General features: G+C 49.9%; 7 protein-coding genes across 7 annotated transcripts; 2 read left to right on the top strand and 5 right to left on the bottom strand.

Annotated features, from left to right (window-relative positions):
- Positions 1 to 490: 490 nt before the first annotated feature.
- On the bottom strand, positions 491 to 3,126 carry VC83_04800 (uncharacterized protein; the record flags this gene model as incomplete). Its single annotated transcript, XM_024468428.1, has 2 exons — positions 491 to 2,585; positions 2,636 to 3,126. The coding sequence occupies 2 exons, from the start codon at positions 3,124 to 3,126 to the stop codon at positions 491 to 493; spliced, it is 2,586 nt and encodes an 861-aa protein (XP_024322730.1).
- A 596-nt stretch (positions 3,127 to 3,722) lies between these two features.
- VC83_04799 (uncharacterized protein) lies at positions 3,723 to 4,817 on the bottom strand (the record flags this gene model as incomplete). The annotated part of the gene is made up of 2 exons (XM_024468427.1): positions 3,723 to 4,402; positions 4,454 to 4,817. The coding sequence occupies 2 exons, from the start codon at positions 4,815 to 4,817 to the stop codon at positions 3,723 to 3,725; spliced, it is 1,044 nt and encodes a 347-aa protein (XP_024322598.1).
- Positions 4,818 to 5,701: 884 nt separating this feature from the next.
- Positions 5,702 to 8,924, bottom strand: NOP14 (nucleolar complex protein 14). Its single transcript, XM_024468426.1, has 2 exons — positions 6,542 to 8,924; positions 5,702 to 6,213 (listed from the first exon to the last, which is right to left on the bottom strand). Exons 1-2 carry the CDS (start codon positions 8,897 to 8,899, stop codon positions 5,809 to 5,811), a joined length of 2,763 nt encoding a protein of 920 aa, XP_024322569.1. The 5' UTR covers positions 8,900 to 8,924; the 3' UTR covers positions 5,702 to 5,808.
- A 378-nt stretch (positions 8,925 to 9,302) lies between these two features.
- On the top strand, positions 9,303 to 10,295 carry VC83_04797 (uncharacterized protein; the record flags this gene model as incomplete). The annotated part of the gene is made up of 1 exon (XM_024468425.1): positions 9,303 to 10,295. The coding sequence occupies one exon, from the start codon at positions 9,303 to 9,305 to the stop codon at positions 10,293 to 10,295; it is 993 nt and encodes a 330-aa protein (XP_024322602.1).
- Positions 10,296 to 10,405: 110 nt separating this feature from the next.
- VC83_04796 (uncharacterized protein) lies at positions 10,406 to 13,188 on the bottom strand. Its single transcript, XM_024468424.1, has one exon. The coding sequence runs from the start codon at positions 13,091 to 13,093 to the stop codon at positions 10,484 to 10,486; it is 2,610 nt and encodes an 869-aa protein (XP_024322573.1). The 5' UTR covers positions 13,094 to 13,188; the 3' UTR covers positions 10,406 to 10,483.
- On the top strand, positions 13,189 to 15,803 carry VC83_04795 (uncharacterized protein). The gene is made up of 7 exons (XM_024468423.1): positions 13,189 to 13,302; positions 13,352 to 13,567; positions 13,624 to 13,697; positions 13,747 to 13,981; positions 14,039 to 14,178; positions 14,225 to 14,498; positions 14,556 to 15,803. The coding sequence occupies exons 1-7, from the start codon at positions 13,255 to 13,257 to the stop codon at positions 15,714 to 15,716; spliced, it is 2,148 nt and encodes a 715-aa protein (XP_024322601.1). The 5' UTR covers positions 13,189 to 13,254; the 3' UTR covers positions 15,717 to 15,803.
- VC83_04794 (uncharacterized protein) lies at positions 15,804 to 17,322 on the bottom strand (the record flags this gene model as incomplete). Its single annotated transcript, XM_024468422.1, has 3 exons — positions 15,804 to 16,138; positions 16,208 to 17,125; positions 17,251 to 17,322. The coding sequence occupies 3 exons, from the start codon at positions 17,320 to 17,322 to the stop codon at positions 15,848 to 15,850; spliced, it is 1,281 nt and encodes a 426-aa protein (XP_024322572.1). The 3' UTR covers positions 15,804 to 15,847.
- Between the last annotated feature and the right edge of the window lie 198 nt (positions 17,323 to 17,520).

The following is a 17,520-nucleotide window of genomic DNA, read 5'->3' as shown; positions in this document are numbered from 1 at the left end:
GCAAGCGTCGCTTCAAGTTGTGGTGTGCTTGGCTCGATTTCGACCTTTGATCGCAAGGCTAGGTAACAGCGAACGATGACAGTACTGAAGGGGGAGCAAATGCCCGTGGCCTCGTGGGGGGCTGCTCTAACTAGCATCATTTGGGGCCTCTGCATACGCTCCAAGGATGTTGCAGAAATTCCTTCAGCCCAGCCATCCAGGTTAGATGTTTATTAATAAGTTACATTAACTCGAGTGATTCATTATATACCCACCCCATCATATGTGTAGCCGCCCATCATCATAAAAGAAATATTCATACAGTCCAAGTCCAGTCCAGCCATCAGTGGTATCATATCGCAACGCTAAATCTGACAACTCGTTGCATGCTTCGAAGAAAGCCTGTCCCTGAACTGGACCAAATCCTCCAGTAAGTAGAGTGTGAAACGAAGGGGCAAAAGAAAAAAAATATGAAGAAAAAATCCATCAATGAACGTTCGTTACAACCTCCTCAGAAGGCATCTTCAAAGGGGCAGTCTACGCTCTCGTGCCCGTCGCGCTCGCAGAGTGCACACCATCTATTCACATCGATGACGCCGCTCTCCTTCCCAGCCACAGGCCCATCGATGGAGGGGTTGGGGAGGATGGATACAGGGGGCGCACTTGGCTTCTTGGCTGGCGATAGAGGAGCGGGTCTGTAGTTCTCCATCTTTGGCGGGTATGGCTTCAGGCCTTCCCGGGAGATGTCCCTGCCATTACGCGAGGGCGCAGGCGGGTTCGGGTTGTTCGCAAGATGGGATCTGGTGTTGTTGCTTGTCGCTGACTTTGCGCCAAACATGTTTGTACAGGTGAGAATATCGTGTCCGCCGGTCTCGCAAATCTCACACCAGAGGACACTGCCCTCGGTCGTGGCGGAGTATGTGTCGCTTTCTGCCATCGTCTCGAGGGTATTGCCTCTCCTGTGGGTTTCGGGTGATCCCGTTGGCCTGTCGCGCCAGCTTCCGACAGAGCTACAGACGTCCTTGTTGAGTTGCTTGTCTGCTGTGACAGTGCCAGTGCTTCCAATCGTGATTGCGCTGGCACGTTGGTTCTTCAATGAGCCGACTGTGCTGCCTCGCTTGAGTTCCTCCAATTCACGCTGGAGCTCTTCCTCGCGGTTAGATTTTGACTCGACTGTGCGGCGAAGCTCAGTAACCTCATTCTCTAAAGCTTCACGCGCCTGGCGGTCCTCTGCAGACTCGGACAATCCTTGGCTTTGGCGTTTGTTACGACTACCAACGCTGCCGTGTCGCTGTGTAGGGGTCCTTTGCGAGTCAGTGTCAGGTACTTGGTCGCGACTCAGAGAGTGAATGATTGCTTTCAGGCCCCTGATTTCGTCGTCACGCTGTTCCAGTTCCTTTGATCCCGAGGCTTCGTTTTGGCGTGGCGCTTCTTGCTGAGCAGCTGCTGCTTTCTCACGTTCTCGGCGCAGCTCTGCACGACCGCGCTCCACCTCGCCTCGCAGGAACTCGACTTCCCCACGCGCTTCTGATTCTCCGCGCCGAGCATCCTCCAGGCCTTCCTCGAGCTCCTGAACAAGCTCTTCTAGCTGCTTCAGTTGAGCTGCGACGCTGTGCACGTCATCACTTCGGTCTTGATGCTCTCTGAGCTCCTGTACGAGGTCCTCGACCCGCTTCTCGTAGACACGTTCCGTCTCATTACTCGCCATCTCCAGCGTGTCGATCGTACTCCTGAAATCCGCTCGGTGTGCATCGAATTCCGACGTAAGCATGGCGATCTTCTCGTTCTTCTCGCGCAGCAGCGTTCGCAACTGTGAAGTATCCCGATCCTCCATGCTACCCCTGTTCTTGCTGCCAGCATCCGAGCCACCCATTAATGACTGAACTTCAGCCAAGCTGTTCTCCATCTCAGCAAGACTGGTCGCCTGTTCCTTCAGCTGCTTGTCCCGTTCCTCCAACTGTGTTCGTAACCTTTGAAGGTCCTCTTCATGTTCTTTTGCTCTCGCCTCAGCAGGACGCAACTTGGCATTGAAGGAGGAGGTCGAGCCTAAGCTCTCGTTATTATTTGTGGTCCTGGCAGTGCCGATTGGTGTAGTTTCATCGTCGCTGTAGTTCATAGGCGCGCCACCAAGGGCAGACGCACTCCTCGGTCCGACGCCCGATTTTATAGGGTTCCTCGGGGTGAATGCGAGCTTCTTTGGCGGGTCTCCTGCTGTGTCTCTTGTACCTCTCACACTCTGTCCGAACTTCGCTGGCGACGGGCTAGGCGCATAACGTGGAGCGCCCTTGGGACCAGGTGTAGCGCTAATCGATGGCCTCGAAGCCTGTGGCAGTCGCAAAGGCGATTCAGGTCTGGGGAGTGATGGCCTTGATCTTTTAAACTGCGGGCTTGGAGCGCGTCCAGGTCCTAAAGATTGGCTGAAGTTCGGAAGCGACGGAGTTGGAGGTGTATATGTTTGGTACCCCTGGCCTCCGCGACTGCTCCCCGGTGTCGTCGGTGTGTGAGGGAACGAGCTTCCAGATGTCGATCGTGAACTGCGGCGAGTGGCTCTCGCTACAGGAAGAAATATACCTGCGCCCGGTATGGAGGTCTTGAAGTACGAAACACTAAATAGGAGTCAGTGGCCATCGTTTGCGACACGGATCAGTGGGCTTACCCATCCACATCTCCGTTGTTCTTGCCCCTTGAAGAGTACTCCTCGCTCAGCTCTACACCTGCGAATACGCCTTTCTTGCCTGCCACAGTTCCCAGGAACTTCACAGTTCCATGCATGTGCCCAGGTACGTCCACCAGCTCGCCAACCTCCACCTCGCCCTCGTCGCCCCTTGGTGTATGTTGTGCCATATTTCCCTGTCCCTCACCAGCGAGAGAATCCTCGTCCAGTACCGTACTCAATCCGTAAGTTTCACTGGCATCAGGGATGGTGGCCAAAGAGCCCTGAGTAAGGGCACTGAGTGATGTCTTCCGGGCCAGGAGGCCAGCGACCCTGCTGCCACCAAGAGTGGGTACTGGCGGGGCAGCGGCGTTGGAATATGCACTGGAAAGATTAGGAGTCGAAACTGTATTAATGCCGCCGGAAAATTTGGTCAGAGAAGGTCGTGGTCGGAGGAGAGTGCGGCGCGGCGTTGGGGGTGTTTGGGTCGACATGGAGAATCGTCCCTATTATTTATTTTGCCGGTCACCGTTTGTTTTGGGTTCGCGCGTCGGGGAGGCGGTACACTGCCGTCCACACACCACTACAACGGGGAAAACGTGATCAAAGTTCCCGCTGTGGACGCAAGGAGGAATGCCAGGACCCGTAACTACAGTAACTCGCAAAAACAAAGGAAATAAAAGTGGTCGTGGTCGTGGTCGTCGTTGTCGTCGTCAATGCTATGAACAGATCGTCCCATTCAGCAGCAATGTTTGCTTTGTTGTTGTTGAGCTGAAGGGAAAGGTTCTTTTTCCTCTTATTTACTGTACAGTACATGTTCGAGGTAACGCAGCACATGCAGGAGGGCGGCACGCACCAAGAAGTAATTGGCCCCTGCCCCTGTAGCTCACCGCCAAGTGCCAAAGAGGAAGTCATCGTCGGTCAGCATATTTCCGTCTCAGAACACTCATATCCTCCTCTTACACTTTTAGCTGCAGGACTTACGACTATGCCAAGGAAGCGGCTCTGGGATGGAGCGGATTTGAAGCACGAAAAAGGAGGTTGGTTCCAGACACAATCAAGTTGATACTTTTTTCTGCGGCTGATGGCCTTAAAGTTCAATGATATCCATCATGGCTAGAGGTTGCGACCCATCATGCAGGACCATGACCTCCCGATTACGCCTCCGTAAACGACGCTCTTCTGCACTCTGCTCAACAGGCCTCCTCGAGTCTCTAGCGACCTCGCCGGTGCCATTGTTAGTTGCCGCAAGTACCTCTTCCAGACTATATGTGACAACATCCCCACTAGGCCCAGTAGTCTGCCAGTACGGCGCCTCACGATTGTCACCATAAAGACTGTAGCCCTTATTAAACCCAACTACATGTATAGACTCAGGCCGTTCAATCAGACCCGTAGCGACAAGCTTCTGAACACCTAGCTGTTGCCCAGCTAACTTATGGACGATGTTCGAGAGCGGATTGCCCCGTCTCGCATCCGCCTGGAGGCGATATAAACAGAGAAAGCTCTTTTGTATCTCCTCGGGTGTGCTGCCCCAATTCTGGCGAGCAAGCCAGTGTTCAACAAAGCCTGTCTTGGCCAGGTATCGCGCCGATTGATCGCTGATCAGTAGCTCCAGCGTCATCAGCGCCACGTTCTCGGCCGGGTCGCGGAAGTCGAAGTCGTCGAACTCGCAGTCGTAGAGGGGGTAGTCGATCTCCATAGCTAAGTCCTTGAGCGCTGTGACAATCGCCTTGATGACACTGTGGTGGTAGACATCGGCGAGGGAACCTGTAGTACTGCTAAGCAAGGAATTCTCGGTCATTATCAGGGTTTAATTACTTTCGCCACAGATCAGATGAAGAACCCGCAGGGCTTTCTCCCGTCTTTCGGGGTCCTTGCTCGTAACCACCCACAGTAAACCACCGATGGTATCAACATCGTGGAGAGCCCTATCAAGAACAATCCGTGATGCAACTCCTTGTATATCCTTGTTATGACTGCTGATGAGCTTCTCGAGCGTGCTGGGCATCAAAGCATCCTCGGTCTTTTGGTCGATGTATTGCGTCTTTGGCGCTGGCTGTTCGATTTCAGCAGCGTCACGAAAGGCGATGAGCATGTACCGCATAAGCCCCAGGGCTGCAACGACGGACACGCCCAGTCCTATAACCAGGATTCGGTTCTCGCCTGAGATCTGGGACGCCATATTGGAGAGACTACATGCGCTGTTGGTGGGTAGTGAAGACTCGTGAGGACTTCAGTGATCGATGAGTGAGGCACTGTACTGTTGAATAGGGAAGGCAAGGCTGACGACAAATACATCGCTATGACGAGTTCTGCCGCCTTCACCGCCCCGATAAGTGCTGGGTTCAACTGGATGCAGTACTAGTGTCGCTAGCGAAAACTCGCTTACAGCCGGTGCCAGTTTGTCATACAAATATTTAAATTGTCTGGCTAATTTAAACAAACAAGACAAACTCCAGTGACGCGTTAGTACCCCAACTGCCCACTGCCTTCAGATTACTGAATGCTAACGTTTGTTTCCACAGAGTGGTTAGCGTGTCGTTCTTATATTCTGCGGCGCAAGCTGCCTAATATGATCTTTCTTCGTAGAGATGCGAAAGTCGTGGGTTCGACACCCACCTGGAGTATATCTTCAGATTACACCTATATTTTTTTTTTTTTTACCTTTTATATCTGACTCCATCATGCCTTACTTACAATATACAACCTACAATTAAATGTTAGTAGACAGGAACGACGTACCTGTGAGGTTCATACTAAACTTTTGTGCCCGTATATATCGCGTATCCTCCTCGCTCTTTGCCATGCCAACATAGATTTGACAAAAAATGCTGAAAGAGAGGGAAAGCCACGATTTTACAGAAATTTCTCTCCCCCCAAGACACGCAGATCCACTCAGCTAGTAGGGATGGTATGTAAGCTCCACTGTAATTTTGATACAGTGTGCTTCAGCCATTAGCCTCCTTCCAGCGGCTGATAGGCTTGCTACTCTCAAGAGTGTGTTCATGCAATATCACGATCTTCGTATCACAACAGGCAAAGTGAACTTCAAAATTGTTTACGTTCACCACAAGTCTCTAGTATTCCCTTGCTATTCAATATCTCCTCTCCAGGAGTAGGGTATCTACAGAAACCGCCCATCAAACACCACGCGCCTTCCCCCCATTCCACGCTCACTTCTTCGACTTCTTCCTATGCTCCTTCTCCCTCTCGTACTGCTTCGACTCTCTCCCCTCCTCGCCCTGAATCTCCGCAATAAGTCTCTTGTACTTTTTCTCATACGCAGCATCGCGCTCCTTCTTCTCCTTAAGGCTCTCACGAGCAATGAAGTTCGCGTCCTTGCGGAGCTCGCGCATGGCGCCCTTGCGCTCGCGCTTGTGCTCAGCCTTGAGCTTGGAGGACTCGGCACGCTCACGGTCAGGATCGTAGTGCTTGTCGGGGTTGAAGGACTCCTCGAACTTAGGTATGGAGGTCTTGATGGCGAGGGGTTTGTGGTGGTGGAGCTCGAGTGGGCGGCGTGAGAGGCGCGCCTGGTTGAGTAGTAAGGTGAGCTTGGTCGATGTTCTCGTCACACAAGCCTGGGAACACGTTAGTGAGGTCCTAATTATGTTTTACAAATTGGGTTTTTAGCGTAGAAATGTTTGCATCACGATGGCTGCGCGTCCGGTACGAAGTACGGATTTACGGCACACCGGCCCATTCGGCGCTGCTGCTTGGTCACCCTCAACGAGCCCCAAACCCTTGCGGGTAAGGGTCTCAAGTATCGAGTGGCAAGCTCAATATAAGCACATCTTCGGCGCAACAACAGTCATAAGAAGGACCGAATTGTAATTTGACATCCGTGCTGATTTTTTTTAAAAAAATACAAATTGAAAGGAAAGGGAGAGAGGAAATATTTGAGCATACAGTAGTGCTGCGTGGGAGATGTTCACGGCATGCCTTGCTTCCCAGGTGTTTCAGAACTTTCAACGCAGGGGAGAAGGTCTCTGGGAACCCAGACTTTTCAGTCCAGACATCTGCCGCTGCATCGAAAAGCTTGATGCTTGTTTCCAACAAGGCGGCTTTGAGTTGGTTTTCATCCTCTGGTGAGAGATATTGGATCGAGCAGTCCATTAGAGTCAACATTCTTGTCTTCTGTTCTGGAAGTGCGTCGAGACGAGAGTCGAACTTTGGCTCGTGGTAGGGGAAGTTGGCTGGAACATTACCCATCTTTGTAGGCCCAAGGGCACACAACGTGTTTAGGAGGAAGGCGCCGACTTCGGGGACGTATCGCTTTGAGAAGTTTTGATACTGGATCGCTAGTGTAGCTAGATACATGCCAGTGGCATAATCCGAAAGATTCTGAGGAATCCTTTGGCCAAGGAAGCGGCCAATGCTCAACATCGCGGGAGTAACTGCTTGGTGGAAATGATCCGAAGTTGGGAAGATAGTGCTGATGGCAGTGAGAAGCACCAGATCTCCGCGGGTTGGTGCCAGAGCACGAGTTTCGTGGAGCTCTCCCAAGTGTTTGCGGAAAGCATTCGCAGTGCCGATGGGGTAGGTCTTTGCCAATGAATGGATGTGTCGAATGACTTGCTCCAGGACATCAAATGGTGGGAGTTCCGGTTGGTTCGCAAGGTATGATACATGGTCAACAAGAGCAACCGTAAACTTGGTGAGCTTGCCCTTATTCTCGGCCTTCAGCTTCGGATGATAAAGAGCTCTTATCCTCCTCACCACTGTAGGTAGATCTTGGATGTCGGTTGATTTGGTGATTTCGAGTAGCATAGAGTGGTCCTCTGGACACGGAAACGTATATGCAAGGTTTCCATTGACCCCATTGTTCGTCGGGAGGTCCCTGTCAGGAATCGGTGCATTCGCTCCTGTCAAAAATTCAGGCCTTTTGGCCTCCTCAGTTGTAAGAAGACCATCCAGGAAATCATCCGCAGGCTCGTCCTCTCCGTCATCTCCGTTTTCAGAAGCACTTTCATCTTCGGAGATATCGGCATCGGAGCCACTTGCTATTAAATCATCATCAAGAACGAAAACATCCTCGTCTTCAACCCCTAACTCCTCATTAGTTGGCCGGCTGGGCTTAGCTTGAATGCCAGCACCCAAGCCAAATTCGTCAACATCCTCTTCATAGACATCTTCATCCCCTTCAGGAGCCTGTGCATTAGGCTTGGCTTCCTCCTCCTCTTCCTGTTTTCCCTCCATGCGACGCAGCCTCCTCTTCTCCATATCCTGGAGTTTTCTAGCTTCGTCTGCAAGTCTTTCCTCGTCTGTCTTTGAGCGTTCTGTTGGTACCGACTTCTTGTCTTGAGCCAACTGGCGCAGACGAAGATCATACTCTTTATCGAACTTAATCTTGTCCGTACCATTTAGTAGCGCTGCCCTATCTGGGTTCATTCCAGCGACCTCGGCCGGCCTTGGCGCAGGTGGACGTCGGACTCCTCTTAATAAGGCCTGAATCTCAGCCATATCTTTGTCCAGCTCTTCTCGGATATCCTCATCGTCATCCTTTCCTTGCTGACGTTCATATTTGTGGAGTTTGGATTTGGCAATAAGTTCCTTCATAACTTCTTGCTTGGACTTCTTACGTTCTGGCAGGTCCTCTGCATCTTCATCCTCTGAAGCGCCTGCGTCTGAGCCCCTCCGCCTCTTTAACGTTTGGCGTTCTTCGTCCGATGGATGATCTTCGGCGTCAGACAACTCCAAGTCGTCTTCTTCAAAGTCGTCTGCAAAATCGGGTCCATCGAGAGACAGAGATTTCCCCATATGGGTAAGGCCAAGTCCATCTCCGTAATCATCGTCTTCCAAATCAAACGCGGAGCTATTCTTGTGTCGGCTTTGGATTTCCTGTGTGAATCGCTCCAGCATCTTGTCCTCAGGTGCCATAGAAGAGTCGTTCTCTCCGAAACGTCGATCCATGATCCCTCCAACTTTATTACGTCGTTGCATCTCCACAAGAAGAGTTCTTCGACGGTTTTCCTCGCCCAATCCCTTCGTCACACCAGGTCGGTTCTTCACACTCTTTGATCCTGATGCGCCGCCGACTGTTCTCGAGTTTGTAACCTCGAACTTCGGACCCCTTGCGTTTGTTTTAATTTCGAAGGGATTGAATTGCTCGCGGATGCCAGTAAGAGCGGCGGTCCGGTTGACCCTCTTATCCTTGTTCGTGCCATTTTGGGCATTTTTTCTCTTTTGACTTTTTGATTGCTGAGGTCCCACGATACCCTGCTCTCGGAGAGAAGCCTTAAGCCTCTTGAGCTGAGAAGGAGGCATTGTTGTGGTGGGTGGTGATTTGCCAGTCAGACACAGAATAAAAAAAATGCTCAGAAATCTTTATGGGCGATTTTATCAACTTTAGCGCGTTGCAGGGGTACCTGCAGCCTCGCGACCATGAAAGGAACAACCATCAGCCTTGCGACAACTAAGGTGAAATAACTAAAGCCGCAACGCATCAACTCCAATACCTAGGAATAGATCGCCATTAAGTGCGTCGAGTAACTGTACCTTTGGTGCTATTTTTTGTTACGGTGGGACTGTATTGCGCCTCCTGGCTATTCAAACAGAACGAATGAGCGACACTCCAGCCTCGTAACGAGCCCATACTTTACGAACCTTACGTTTTGACATAAAACATCTTCAAACAAGCACCCGTTGCATTTACTATCCGCAGTACAGAATGGCAGCCTCAAAATCTCCCTGTGCAGCTCCTCAGAGCCCCGAGGATGACGAGGATGACTACATGTCTATGACCATCGCAGAGCCCACAGGCCCAAAAGTCAAAGAAACATACACGCAACGCCGCCACCGCCTGCAACGCGAAGCAGAAGCACGCGCATACACCAAACCCAAAGCTGAGCGCGAAGCTGACGAAGCTGCCGCCCGAGAAGATGCCCTTCAGAGATCGCTATTGTCTCACCCGACGACACAGAAGTCCAAGGGTTTAGCAATGATGTCAAAAATGGGGTTCACGCCCGGAAAGGCGCTGGGCAAGGGAGTCAACGCTGATGCGCGGACTGAGCCGGTGGGTATCAGTATTAAGGAGGACAGGGGAGGAATAGGTATGGACAATGAGAAGAAGCGCCGGTTTAGGGAGGAAGTCGAGAAGGAAGGGAAGAGAGTTAAGGCGGATGAAGGAGAGTATCGAGAGAGGGTCAGGCGCGAACGCGAGGAAGGTCGCCTGGAGAGCTTAATTGGCACTGCAATGAGAGTAGCAGAGCGTATGACTAGTGAGAAAGAAGAAGAATTGAGCACAGGTGGGGGTGGCGACACGGCGCTAAAGAAAGGTGCTCAGAGATCAAAACCGCTGAAAACTATTAACATACTTTGGAGGGGCCTAGTGAGGAAAAGGGAGGAAGCAGAGAGGGATAGGAGGATGAGATACGATTTGCACCAAAGTCTTTCCAGGCTACCGACCTATGATGATGACGACGAGGATAAAGATGATAAGAAGGCCGTGGGAAAGACTCCCATACGGTATTCCTTGGTCGAAGATCTGGAGGAAGATGATCCAGAATTGGAAGAATTCAATGGCTTGGAGCCAATGGAGAGGTTACAGAAGATTGTCAATTACTTAAGACAAGAGTATAACTACTGCTTCTGGTGCAAATACACATATCCCGACAAGGACATGGAGGGATGTCTGGGGTTGACGGAGGAAGACCATGATTGATGAACAGAAGATACCATAGACACATCGAATACGTTACAATATTACATGTGCATTAACAAATTCCAATGCCTACGTGAGATCCTATCCGTCTAAAAAGGATTATAAAAAGTCTTTTAGATATGGTTGAGATTAAGGTGGGTATCATTGCTCAATATATGTTTACAAATGTCTATCTTACACAATTACAGCTAAGGGACCCAAGGCAGATTCTCGGGCACTCCCATCTCCTGGGCTGCAGATCGTGCCAGATAATCCACACCTCCTACTCCAGCTTCCATGCGCAATTCTGAGGCTTCTGATGCCATCCTTACTTCCATCGTAGAGCGTAGCAAAAGGCACAGTAGTTTCAGCGACTCTTCTGACTTATCTTCCTTGCTCATAGCTTCGACATCAATGCCTTGATCCTGAAGCTGCTTAGTCCTATCGTCCTTCAAGGTCTTGAGTACCTTCCCGACGTCACTAATTCTGCGCTGTGTATCTTTATTCAGATTCAATCTGCGAGGCCTGTAACCTGCAACATTCTTCACGCCGGCCTTTGCAATCTGTAGGACTATGCTTCGAACAGTCGCTTCGTTCGGATACATTCCGTACAGCCTCTGCATCGCCCGAAGTGCCACTGCTGTCCCGATTTGGTCATCCGCCAGACCAAAACAGAGAATAATTTGGTCGTACATTTCCCTTGCCAGCTTTTCGTTTTTCCAGGTCGACGATTTGTTCATCTCAGCAAATAAGAATCTAGGTGACGGGTAACCAGCTTTCGAACGGTTGATTAACGGATCCACATGATCCTTCATGCTCTTCCACAGAAGAGCAAACGTGTACTGGCTCGGCACTACTCTCTCTTGCTCCACGAAGCGGACATAGAGGCTCCAGACCCATGGGCGATGGTGCATGGCTGTACCAAGCTCCAGAAGGCTGTTGAGAAAGGCGGTATTAGGCTTAATCTCTGCTGCCTTAATCGCACCAAGAAGCTCCTGGACACGGTCTTTTTGACCGAGTTGCTGATAGTGATGAATGAGAACGGAAAATGTTTCCAGTGACGCTTGGGCTGAGACAGCAATAGATGATGGACGAATAAAGTCGTCCTTTGAAGTCTGGTCGAACCTGGCTCGCACTGGGCCTTCCAAGTTGGATGTATAACGGTGCGACCTGTAGCGAACAAATTCGAGCCGTGCCGCGATCATTTTCCAAGCCATGGTGGTGCCTTTCTTTTGGTTCTCAGCGCTACCAGTCCGGAACCAAGCACCGATTATTCCATTCAAATAGGTGGCATCTGGCCTTATATCGCGCTGTGACATCAGTTCAACGACTTGAGAGGCCCAATCAATTTCATCGTCCCCAACGAGTTTCTTTATCCAGCTGCCAAAGAAGAACTTGTTTCGAAACTTTGGCGGCAAGACCGTGAGAGGATTGCTTCGAGTCCAGCTCGTCTCTTCTGGGCCGAGCTGGAAAGACTCCAAGGGTCGTGTACCTTTCAATCCCACAAACCGCGGATATAGAGCTAGAGAATCATAGCTCTTGGCCACGGGGTCGTCTGTTAACATCATATCCCTGAACACAGCCAACGCTAGATCAGTTCGGTTTGAAGTTATAAAAATACCCGCTACAGCATCATAATCCTGCATCTTCATGCTGCTTCCCATCCAAAACTTCAGCCGGACATACAATGCCCAAGCCATCTGAATAGCAGAACTGTCAGGATATTCAGACCATGTTCGGATGAGAGTGATGAGGGCCCTGCTTTCTTTCACGGCCTTCAGGTCATTCAACAGGACATCTGCTGCTTCTTGCGCTCGAGCTGGTTGCTTGGATGTCGCTAGCATCACAACGCCCAATGCCCAGTATTGGATCGCAGTTGCTTCAACAAGCGTTAATGACGACCGAGCCGATTCCCATCTCGCCAGTGCATCCTTCTGATTTCCCTCGACGAATATTGCCTCAATATAGAGCAATATCTGCTCTGGTTTGAGGGGCCTGTTGGCAGCTTCCATGTCGTTGCCCAACTGTATGACATGTGCCATCCTATCGGGATTATCCAAAGCTTCAACAGATAATTCTTTCCAAAGTAGTTTCCAGGTACTCATGGGAACCTCCCCCCATGCAGCACAGAGCGTCTTTCTGCTGAGTGAATACCACCTCCATAATTCCTTCCGGTTTTTGAAGGGCGCCGTAAGGGCTTTTTCGAGGGACTCGTTCAGACGGGATATATAGGCCTGGCCTTCTCGTGGGAACGAGTGCCGCGGTATTGAAACGTCGACGTCTGCAACTTCTATGGGTTCTATGGCTGCAGCTTGTCGCTTCTGCTTGCCCCGGCTCGGTTTGGCAATTCGTGTGCCAGAGCTGTCGATGGTTGCCGAACTTTCAATGGCTGGTGCTTTTAACTCCTCTCCCAAGTGTTTTCCGACCGCCCGGCGTAGAGAATCGACGAATTTCAGTTTATCTTCCAACGTTCCCTCATGGGAACCCTTCACGCTCTCCGACAGTCTAGCGAGCTCATCTTCATGGTCTTTTTGTTTCAAATCTAGCCCCTCAAGTATGTTGTCATCTTCTCGAGTATTAAGTGGCGCAACTCGTCCATGTTCGTCCTGCTCGAATTGGCGGAAACTAACAGTCTCTTTATTTAACCTGGGTTGTTCAGGCTTCGTGGTAATTGGTGTCTTCTGAGGGGGGTTGTTGCGTCTTGATGAGATGGTTCGAACCGATGAGGGAAAGTACCGTGGGTGCTGTAGTTTTGTTATACACGATGGGCAGACATATCCCCTGCCTAATGCAGATATGGGTGGTCTTAATGGTGGCATAAGTCGTGCTGTTTGTGTTTTGTCGTCGCAAAATCTGGACGGGGTTCATCTATAATTATTTTAGGAGCACTGGCCACTGGGCACTGGAACGCGACCCAGCATTTATCTTAGCGGAACGCGTGCGTTCCCCGTGATCCATCCTATGGACAACCACATATGAAATGTCAGTAGACGCCAACCAAGCTGCTCTTGATAGCACTGAGCATCAGGTATATATATAATATTAGCTCTGTCGAATAGGTCTAACGTCACAAACAGACCGTGTATGTTTTTGGACCCTCCAATGGCGCCACCCATGAGCAGCCACGACCATCAAAGAGGCGGAAGGTCGCTAAGAAGCCCAAGGAGGGTGAGAAAGGTGACCCCAAAGCCTACTTTCCAACCCTTTTAAACAATACCGAAAGCTCTGAATGTGTCTTATTACGGCAAAAGCTTTATGAAGATTCGTGGGCCGCCATAGAGTCGCAGATATTGGTTAGCCGGCCCGCCCATTCCACTTATCAAGAGTCCTACTTACCACGTGCTTCCAGTCAATCCTGGGTGAAGCAAATGAAAAGACTCTCTCGGAAGTCACTAATTTTCTAAATCTATCCATAAATTCAAAGTAAGAAAACCCTCCGTTGTCCACGATGTGGCCGCTAATATCTGTGAAGAAACCTCGAGGGCATCCCAACTGGTTTAATCACCACTGGGCAAAACACGGCTTCTCAGGAACTTTTATTTAGCCAGCTCGCAGAGCGTGTCCACGGTGAAACTGACGCTCTCATTGTTACGATTCGACCCGGAGATGCGAGTAACCTCAAAGCTGCCCTCAAGAAGCTAATCCGCGATGCGACAAATACTGACCACGACGACGAAGATGAACGATCCGCATCTTCGGTCCCGGGTGTAAGTTCACATGATCCATCTCAGTTTTATCTGGTGCAGAAAGCTAACAGTCACCAGGACCATAAATTTCTTAATTATGACCTGCAGCTGCTTCAAAATCATTTGAAGACGTCCAAGCATAGACAAGTTGTAGTTGCCTTTCAAGACAGCGAATCATTTGATAGTACCCTTTTAACGGAGTTGATCGAACTGTTCCAGTATGTTATTCCTTTGCATTATTTAACAGATGTCTGACTATTTTAGGTCATGGGTGGAGTGTATACCCTTCGTGTTACTATTTGGAATAGCAACGTCCGTCGAGCTGTTCCATGAAAGACTTCCTCGATCAGCGACATTATGCCTGCAGGGCGTTCAATTCGATGTTGAGCAGACCTCCAAAACCCTCATAACGATATTTCAGAAGGTCATTGCCAGTCCTGATATACGTCTACGTCTTGGGGGGTGCTTCATAGCGGCGCTCCTGGAACGCCAACATGATCAAGTGTACAGCTTGCAAACATTCATAGCTGCTTTAAAGGTATGTGTACTATGCTACCGGTATATTGATTATCATGGGGCTGACCAGAAACTACAGTATGCATACATGTGTCATTTCTATGCCAACCCTTTGAGCATACTTTTGGGCAGTTCTAATGATCTCGAGCGCACCGTAGTGCCGCTGCTTCAACCAGAGCATGCGAAGGCAATGCGTATGCTTCCATCATTCAAAGCGATGGTAGAGCATCGCATTAAAGAAGGCGACGTAAGGGGCTTGAAGGATTTGATCAATTCGGACGAAGAGTTAGTTCAGCTCGCGGTCAAAACTCTTCAAGAAAAGGATCTTATGATATTTACCAATCTGAGGCGGCTCGCAGCTCTCCACGGAGTACTATTGATCAGCACAAGCACTCCCACTGATCCGACAGAACTGTACGTCAAGTTCTTCACTGACAAATTCCGCAAATCAGACTTCATTCAGGACGCAATCAATTCCTGCAAACGGTATGCTCCAGCAGAAGTTATTGCATTGGCTATTGTTGTACGGGGGATCCTTGCGAGGGATAGTGACACAGGTGAGACCGAAAGTTATTCGGCCTTTGAGGACGAGTTTCTGGAGGCGATATCTGCCCTTGAGGACAAAACAGCTTCATTGATACATGAAGCCGAAGAATCTGGGACGCCTCTCCAAAGCAGATATATCATGCAAAGCCAGACTCTACGAACAACTGTCGTCGCCCAAAAAGTACAGCTCAGCAAACGAGAGTATATTCTTTCCAAGGAGGACGCTGCATTCACCTTGGTCATCGACAAACTCGCAAAAAGCCTAGAGCAGTATTTCAGTTTCGACTCACTGCAAGACCTGTTCCTCAACGAAATCTGGATTTACGACTCGAAATCCCCATATCGAGAAGTCTTCACGCCACGGCCACGCCACGCGATCGAGCGAGCGCTGTCGGTTCCCCATGACTACCTGGGCTGCACGTGCTGCAAGGCCGCTGGCGGCCTATCTTCCTCACACCCTGCAACGGCTACATTGTACCAGCTTTACCTGGAAACAGGAGGGCTCATCAACGTCTTTGACTTATGGTCAGCATTCCACACTATAGTGGGTGCCGATGATGACGAAGAACGAGACGAGAGGAGCTGCTTAATGCTGTTTTACAAGGCGCTGGCAGATCTGAGGCTGCTTGGAATGGTGAAGAATAGTAAGAAGAAGACGGATCATTTGGCGAAATTGTCTTGGAAGGGGCTTTGATATCTATTTGTTTAATGAATCATTTCCTAACCTCTTGTGGTCTTGTATTGCGGACCCCAAGTGTACATCAACATATAACTCCCGCTTTGCATCAAATTATATACAAGATGTTCAGAGCACTCTTTGTGAATTTATTCAGCAGACCCTGGCTGCTTCGCAACTGTGTTACCTTCACCGGTGTCTGACCTCTGGTCAGCACTGTCATTGCTTTGTCCCTTCTCTAATCGGCGTCGTTTATACGCGTCGCCACCCCACCCGTGTTCCAATCCAACTAGTTTACCACTAATTAAGCCTTTGACCGTGAGGACCATGTTCACAATCCAAATCATCACAAGAGTGATTGTGAGCGCGGTTGACCATATGCAGAATGCCGGCGAGTCCAACAATTTACCCAGTTGAATGCATGCATTTGTATAAACGCCCTAAAATCAATGGGTTAGCAACACTTTGATATTAAAGGCGACATTTGCGTCTATCAGAAGCTGACTCACCCAAGGGAACACAAGAGACCAAGCTCCCAACCCAAAATTCAATCCTCGCCACTCCCCACGCTTGTTGAAGCCCGAGTGCAGGACGCTTATGATGGCGAAAACCCACCAGAACGTGCCTTGGCCCCATGCAAGCAAGCCCGCAAACATACTCGCAAAGCCGATTGGGCCCGCCGCATCCATGGTGAGAAACACGCCCCGGCTGTATTTAGCAAAGCTCCCCCTCGTCACAACATCGCCCAGGATCTGTAACGCGAAGCTTCCTTGGCCCCAAGGTCCGCAGAGGATCATGTCTTGGTACAAGGTCGTCCCAACTGGTGAGGATTGGTCGAAAAGGCGGGCCATGAAGATTGTAGCAACGGCAAATGCAATGGGCAGAGCCATCCCGATGAGTAGATAGGATACGATAATGACAGGAATCTGGAGTCCTTCGTCTAGCTCGCCATATCGGCATACTACGCCTCCTCCTGCGGCAGCTGTGAGAGCTGCAATCACTGGAAGGTTTGCCACTGGGGATAATCCTCGGACCCCAGGAGCCTCATATTTCATAAAGACATAAGTGATCCCAATGCAAGCAACAACAGCCATGGCTGCGTTGATCCACCAGAGCACAAGCGTCGCCATGCCCCAGCCCGGTCCCCAGGCGTCAACTAGACTGAGATCCATCATCTGGATGATGCTGGTAAAAGTGATCGAGATGCTGGCAAGACATGCTGTCTCCCCTATTTCGGTCCTGAGAGTCTCGCCGACGACTTTTGGAAATATGACGATCTTGAGGGCGAATATGGCGAGTAGTAACGTCAGGAAAATGATGGTAAGGAGCCAGAATATGTAGGAAATTATATTCAGCCCGGTAAATTGGTATTTCAGCTGATGTAAAATGACAGCAATTATACCGGTCCCTTGTGGCACGAGAAACCACTATATTTGTTTTCAGTTAGTATTTACCGCAAATATTCCCTACAAAGCCCTTTTCCATATATTGAAACAATTTTGAAAGAGGGCCTCTTGTCGCTGCCATAGAAAATATATTAATGGAGCCCTACCTGTGTTTTGAAATTCCGAAATGCGACTGTGACAGGCGTTTCTTGCTTGGTCATGGTTGGAAGCGTTGCCATGGTCCGCGGAAATGCCGTATCTCAACCCTCACTTTTTGCCAGGCGCGGTAAAAACCCTTAACGTTTTGGCTTATGGATAGTGTCCAAAGACATCTGAGATTAAACTGATAGCGACAAGGTGATCCTATTCTGAAGTTTAACAAAATATTAAAGCCATAAAAGACATATTGCAATGTCGATCAGACCTGGTTGTTGACA

The sequence above is a fragment of the Pseudogymnoascus destructans genome, assembly GCF_001641265.1.
Source record: "Pseudogymnoascus destructans isolate 20631-21 unplaced genomic scaffold scaffold_15, whole genome shotgun sequence".
NCBI lineage: Eukaryota > Fungi > Ascomycota > Leotiomycetes > Thelebolales > Thelebolaceae > Pseudogymnoascus > Pseudogymnoascus destructans.
This window is presented reverse-complemented; position numbering and strand designations above follow the sequence as displayed.

What these genes read in the sequence shown, in the direction of transcription:
- VC83_04795 (XM_024468423.1), top strand. Translation starts at nt 13,255, where the DNA reads ATGTCAGTAGACGCCAACCAAGCTGCTCTTGATAGCACTGAGCATCAG. An exon ending in TTGATAGCACTGAGCATCAG is followed by an intron (nt 13,303 to 13,351) that starts GTATATATATAA and finishes CGTCACAAACAG; the next exon opens with ACCGTGTATGTTTTTGGACC. An exon ending in CCATAGAGTCGCAGATATTG is followed by an intron (nt 13,568 to 13,623) that starts GTTAGCCGGCCC and finishes ACGTGCTTCCAG; the next exon opens with TCAATCCTGGGTGAAGCAAA.
- NOP14 (XM_024468426.1), bottom strand. Translation starts at nt 8,899, where the DNA reads ATGCCTCCTTCTCAGCTCAAGAGGCTTAAGGCTTCTCTCCGAGAGCAG. An exon ending in ATCTCCCACGCAGCACTACT is followed by an intron (nt 6,214 to 6,541) that starts GTATGCTCAAAT and finishes ACGTGTTCCCAG; the next exon opens with GCTTGTGTGACGAGAACATC.
- VC83_04796 (XM_024468424.1), bottom strand. Translation starts at nt 13,093, where the DNA reads ATGCCACCATTAAGACCACCCATATCTGCATTAGGCAGGGGATATGTC.